General features: G+C 48.9%; 1 protein-coding gene across 6 annotated transcripts in view; it reads right to left on the bottom strand.

Annotated features, from left to right (window-relative positions):
• Positions 1 to 1,047: 1,047 nt before the first annotated feature.
• ZNF638 (zinc finger protein 638) overlaps positions 1,048 to 6,000 on the bottom strand; it is a 76,350-nt gene continuing 71,397 nt past the window's right edge. For 3 of the 6 annotated variants that reach the window (XM_088056157.1, XM_088056155.1, XM_088056159.1), the window contains 4 exons: positions 3,865 to 4,738; positions 3,589 to 3,681; positions 1,638 to 1,756; positions 1,048 to 1,317 (listed from right to left, as the gene is read on the bottom strand). In XM_088056157.1, coding sequence (XP_087912283.1) covers positions 1,264 to 1,317; positions 1,638 to 1,756; positions 3,589 to 3,681; positions 3,865 to 4,738 — 1,140 coding nt within the window. In that variant the 3' untranslated portion in view covers positions 1,048 to 1,263. The remainder of the gene's footprint in view (positions 1,318 to 1,637; positions 1,757 to 3,588; positions 3,682 to 3,864; positions 4,739 to 6,000) is intronic. The other 3 variants (XM_088056160.1, XM_088056158.1, XM_088056156.1) reach the window with 3 other exon arrangements.

The raw sequence follows: 6,000 nt of genomic DNA, 5'->3' as shown, positions 1-6,000 counted from the left end.
TCCTTCAACTAAGAGACATTCCATGTGGAAGAATCCATCAACCCAGAGACATTCCATGTGGAAGAACCCATCAACCAGGAGATGTCTCACATGGAAGAATCCATCAACCAAGACCCATTCCAGGGAAAAGCCAAGAGACGCCAAGAACGGGAAGGGAAAACCAACGGATACAAAACTCTGTCCCAGTGGGAAGATTTAATCCACCAGGAGATGTCCCAGTGGGAATGACTTTCCTCACCAGGAGCCGTGCCCAACGGAGCAGGGGACACATCCCTGCCCATCCCATCGGTGCCAGGGGCACCTTTCCCACACCCACGGCCGCTCTCCGGTCCCCAACGCTGATCCCAGAAAACTTGGGCATTCCCAGAGTTATTCCAAGTTTCCCCTTCCGACCCACCTGGCTGAATTCCCAAAAACGCAGAGAGTGCCCCAAGCTCCGGGCAAAGGAATGAAAGGAATTCCTGGATTCCCGTGGCTCTTCTGTCGGCTGCTGCTGAGGCCCAGGAGGGGCTGAGTGCTCCAGAGAGGTCCCCAAGTTTGGAATGTCACCGTGGAACTGAGAGGGCTGGGGGCAGGTTGGGATTCATGGAATTGTTTGGGTTGAGGGCAGGGATTCATGGAATCATGGAATTGGGAAAAACCCTCTGAGACCATCGAGTCCAGCTGTGCCCAGGCCAGCAGTGTCCGTGTCCCCAAGTGCCACAGGGCGTGAAATCCCCCCAGGGATGGGGACCCCACCCCTGCCAGGGCTGGAGAGCCCTTTCCAGAACGGAATTCTCCCAAAATCCAACCTGGCACAGCTCGAGGCCGTTCCCTGGGAGCAGATCCCAGCTCCCACCTGGCTCCAAGAATCCAGGGAGTTTTCCAGAGCCAGAAGTTCCCCCCCCTGAGCCTCACTTTTTCCAGGCTGAGCCCCTTCCCCAGCTCCCTCAGCCTCTCCTGGAGTTCCAGCCCCTTCCCGTGGCTCTCTCCATCGATTTCCCGGATCTCCGGTGTCATCCAGAATCTCCAAACCCCACGGAATGACCCCAAACTCAATCCCTGGGGTAACTATACAGAGAGAACATTTATTTCCTGGCCCACAACAGTCTCTTCCCACGCTGGGATGATCGGAGACACAAATCCAACCCTCTCCTGCTTTGGGATTAGTCTGTTCCCAACTCCAATTTTTTTTTCCATCATGGATGTTCCTTCCCGACCCCAAACGAAATCCAAGCACACAGAACTGACTGGCCCCGATGTTTCGTTCCTGGGGAAGTTCCATCACCTGGAGCTCGGCTCCTCCCCGTCGTTATCCTGCTGTTTGGCCATGAATTTCTGTGGAAAAGGGAGAAGAGTTGGCGCTGCAGGGATTTTCCAGGATTATTCCCAAAAAACCTGAACCAGGAACAGCTTGAGGTCCACTCAGCTCCTCCAAGGTGGGATTTAATCCCATCAAACCCCCCCAAATTTGCCTCCCTTTGACACGGGAAGCTTCCGAGTGGAACGCGGCCGAATCTCAACCATCAGAATTCCCAACAACCTGGGCACGGAATGAAAATATTCCACATTCCCACACCCCGTCAACGCTGAACACCCAGGGAATTCTGGAATCCAAGGATTTTGGGGGGAGATATTCCCGTTTTCCCGGGCGGTACCTCCATGTTCTGCCGGTGCAGGGAGGTCCTGCAGTGGTTGATCATGGAGGGTTCGTCGGCGTAGAAGAGGGAGCAGATCTGGCAGAAGAATCCGGCCTTTGGGACCAGGATATCCAGAGCTGAGGATAAACCGCGATCACCGTGAGATATTCCACAGATCCAAGAAATATTCCAACCAAATCTGGGGAATTTGGGATTCCTCAGGGGGAAATTACGGTTCTTTACTATTCCAAAAAATCAGGGTTTTCACCCAAAAGCTGGGCCCTGCCTCGTTTCAATCCGTCAGTGTCATCAACATTCCCAATAAACACGGCTTTTTCTGGGAATAGAGTGAGAAATCCCATGGAAATTCAGGAATTCCTGAAGCACCAACCCCATGGAAATTCAGGAATTCCTGAAGGACTGACCCCATGGAAATTCAGGAATTCCTGAGGAACCGACCCCATGGAAATTCAGGAATTCCTGAGGAACCGACCCCATGGAAATTCAGGAATTCCTGAAGGAATGACCCCATGGAAATTCAGGAATTCCTGAAGGAATGACCCCATGGAAATTCAGGAATTCCTGAAGGAATGACCCCATGGAAATTCAGGAATTCCTGAAGGACTGACCCCATGGAAATTCAGGAATTCCTGAAGAACCGACCCCATGGAAATTCAGGAATTCCTGAGGAACCGACCCCATGGAAATTCAGGAATTCCTGAAGGAATGACCCCATGGAAATTCAGGAATTCCTGAAGGACTGACCCCATGGAAATTCAGGAATTCCTGAAGGAATGACCTCATGGAAATTCAGGAATTCCTGAGGAACCGACTCCATGGAAATTCAGGAATTCCTGAGGAACCGACCCCATGGAAATTCAGGAATTCCTGAAGGACTGACCTCATGGAAATTCAGGAATTCCTGAGGAACCGACCCCATGGAAATTCAGGAATTCCTGAAGGACTGACCCCATGGAAATTCAGGAATTCCTGAAGGAATGACCCCATGGAAATTCAGGAATTCCTGAAGGACTGACCTCATGGAAATTCAGGAATTCCTGAAGGACTGACCTCATGGAAATTCAGGAATTCCTGAAGCACCACCCCCATGGAAATTCAGGAATTCCTGAAGAACCGACTCCATGGAAATTCAGGAATTCCTGAAGCACCACCCCCATGGAAATTCAGGAATTCCTGAAGGACTGACCCCATGGAAATTCAGGAAGTTCCTGAAGGACTGACCCCATGGAAATTCAGGAATTCCTGAAGAAACGACCCCATGGAAATTCAGGAATTCCTGAAGGACTGACCCCATGGAAATTCAGGAATTCCTGAAGGAATGACCCCATGGAAATTCAGGAATTCCTGAAGGAATGACCCCATGGAAATTCAGGAATTCCTGAAGAACCGACTCCATGGAAATTCAGGAATTCCTGAAGGAATGACCCCATGGAAATTCAGGAATTCCTGAAGAACCGACCCCATGGAAATTCAGGAATTCCTGAAGGAATGACCCCATGGAAATTCAGGAATTCCTGAAGGAATGACCCCATGGAAATTCAGGAATTCCTGAGGAACCGACCCCATGGAAATTCAGGAATTCCCGAGGACTGACCCCCTGGAATTCTACATCTCTCCACCCCCATTTCACATCCCTGGCAGCAATTCCCTCCTTTCCAAACACTGAATATTGGGAATAAAACTCGCCAGAGGATGGGAACCCCCAGGAAACACCACACCTGGCAATAATCAATAATTCCACCTGGATTTGGGAATTCCAGGGAAAAAAAAGAACTTTCCACGTGAGGCTTCCGAGTTTAACCGGTTAAACATGGATTTGGAGGAGCCAAGAAAATCCACGGATTCTGGGCCCTCTGAGGTTGACACGGGAGGAATTTTCAAATGGGTGGGAAAGAATCTCCCAGCCCGGAAAAGCCGGAGCATTTTTGGGGAATTCCTTTGGATTTACCTTTGGGAGTGCTCTGAGTCTTGGGGACACCTGGAAAAGTCGTTTTCTTCTGCTGAGATTTTGGTTCTGCCTCTTCTGATCCCAGCTGAGCTGCTGGAGACAGAAACGCACGTTGGGATGGAATCATGGAATCACGGAATCACGGAACAGAATCATGGAATGATGGAGTCATGGAATGGTTTGGATTGGGAGGAACCTGAAGGACATGGACAGGGACACCTTCCACCAGCCCAGGTGGCTCCAAGCCCTGTCCAAGCTGGCCTTGATGTTCCTCACCTTTTGGCTTAGAGATTTCAGCCACTTCCTCCTCTGGATTTGTATCTCCCAGAATTCCCATTTCTTCTGGTCCTGCAACAGCAACAATATCTTCGTCATCTTCATCTTCAGGCGGGTTCTTCCCTGGGAAAGAGTTTTCTTCTTCCTCGTCGCCGACTTCATCGACTGTAACAAAGTTTAGTTCCTCTTTGAGGTGATTGAAGTCAGCCAGGAAATCATCCTCATCCTCGTTAACCTCATCCAGAGTCATCAGAGGATTGTCCTCGTTGTCCTCCTGGATCTCATCCACGGTCACCAAGGCGTTGGGATCGTCGGGCACCTGGGAGGCGCCGCAATCCCCGGCATTGGCTTTGCCCTCCTCGGCGGCGCTCAGCTCCGCGGGCTCGTTGAGGGGCAGCTCCTCCACCTCCCCGATCTCATCCACGGTCACCAAGGGCTCGGCCTTCAGCTCCCGCTCCTCAAATTCCACCCTGGGCCCGTTCCCGTGGGAACCCGGCTCCTCCTGCTCCGAGATCTCGTCCAGCGTCAGCAGCGCCTGCGGATCCTTCACCGCTTCCGACAGCTCCTCCTCTTCCACCACCTCATCCACCACCACCAGGCCCTGGGGGTCGACGCCCGGCAGCGGCACCGGCGCGTCCTCCTCCTCCTCCTCCCCGATCTCATCCAAGGTGACAAAGGACAGCTCACCTTCGGCTCCGCAACTCTTCCCTTTCCTCTTCTTGGACGCCGGCGGCTCCGAAGGGTTGGATTTGGGAGCTTCTTTTCTCTTCCCCCTCGGGGGGTTTCGCCGCGGCGTCGCCGGAGACTCGGCTTCGTCCAGCACCTCGTCCACCGTGACGAACTCGTCCAGGTTAAATGGGAAGAGCTCTTCCTCCTGGGAACGGAATGATAATCTGGAATCTCCGGGAGGAACGTTTTAATAAAAAAATTAATCCCAAATTTAATTTGAGGGTGAAAAGTAATTAAAAAAAAAAAGCGTTGGGGGTCGAAACGGCAGCGTTGTGCTGAGTAATTAATTAATTTAATGAAGTTAATTTAATTTAGCTCGGGTTTCGTGCAGGTAGGAAAAGTCTTTCGGGAAAATCGCAGCGGGTCGATAGGGGATAAAATTCCATAGGGAAAATTCAGTGGATAAAATTCAACGGGTAAATCTCAACGGATGGAATTCGGCAGATAAAATTCCATGGATAAAATTCCATGGATAAAACTCAGTGGATAAAGGTCAATGGATAAAATTCCATGGATAAAATTCCATGGATGAAATTCAGATGAAATTCTATGGATAAAATTCCATGGATGAAATTCAGATGAAATTCAATGGATAAAATTCCATGGATAAAGGTCAATGGATAAAATTCCATGGATAAAATTCCATGGATAAAACTCAGTGGATAAAGGTCAATGGATAAAATTCCATGGATAAAATTCCATGGATGAAATTCAATGGATAAAATTCCATGGATAAAGGTCAATGGATAAAATTCCATGGATAAAATTCCATGGATGAAATTCAGATGAAATTCAATGGATAAAATTCAGTGGATAAAGGTCAATGGATAAAATTCCATGGATAAAATTCCATGGATAAAACTCAGTGGATAAAATTCCATGGATAAAGGTCAAGGGATAAAATTCAATGGATAAAATTCTACGGATAAAATTCCAAGGATGAAATTCAGTGGATAAAAACCAATCAATAAAATTTAGTGGATAAAATTCCATGGATAAAATTCAATGGATGAAATTCAGCCGATAAAAATCAATGGATAAAATTCCATGGGTAAAACTGAGTGGAAAAAATTCCATGGATAAAATTCCATGGATAAAATTCCATGGATATAATTCCTGCCAATTCGAAGTTCTGGTTCCAAAGGAACGGATGCCCCACCCCAAACGATGCCTCCGATTTCTTCCATCAATAATTCCCATTTTTTGTTACTTTTTCTGCCAAAATATTCCGTCCTACCCTCACATTTCCACGGATATTTAACACCAGCTGGGAATTCGGGATTTGGGGATGGATTTATGGGATCAGCTGGGGTTTCCCGGCGGTCCCGGCTCCGAGAACCTGGAAATTGGGATCCAAAGGGAAAATGATCCTGAAGGGATTCAGCATCCCAGAGCCCACGGGATCCA

This window comes from Pseudopodoces humilis, chromosome 6 (genome assembly GCF_049639895.1).
Source record: "Pseudopodoces humilis isolate 2021_Gansu_Grassland_sample_001 chromosome 6, ASM4963989v1, whole genome shotgun sequence".
NCBI classification, from domain to species: domain Eukaryota; kingdom Metazoa; phylum Chordata; class Aves; order Passeriformes; family Paridae; genus Pseudopodoces; species Pseudopodoces humilis.
This window is presented reverse-complemented; position numbering and strand designations above follow the sequence as displayed.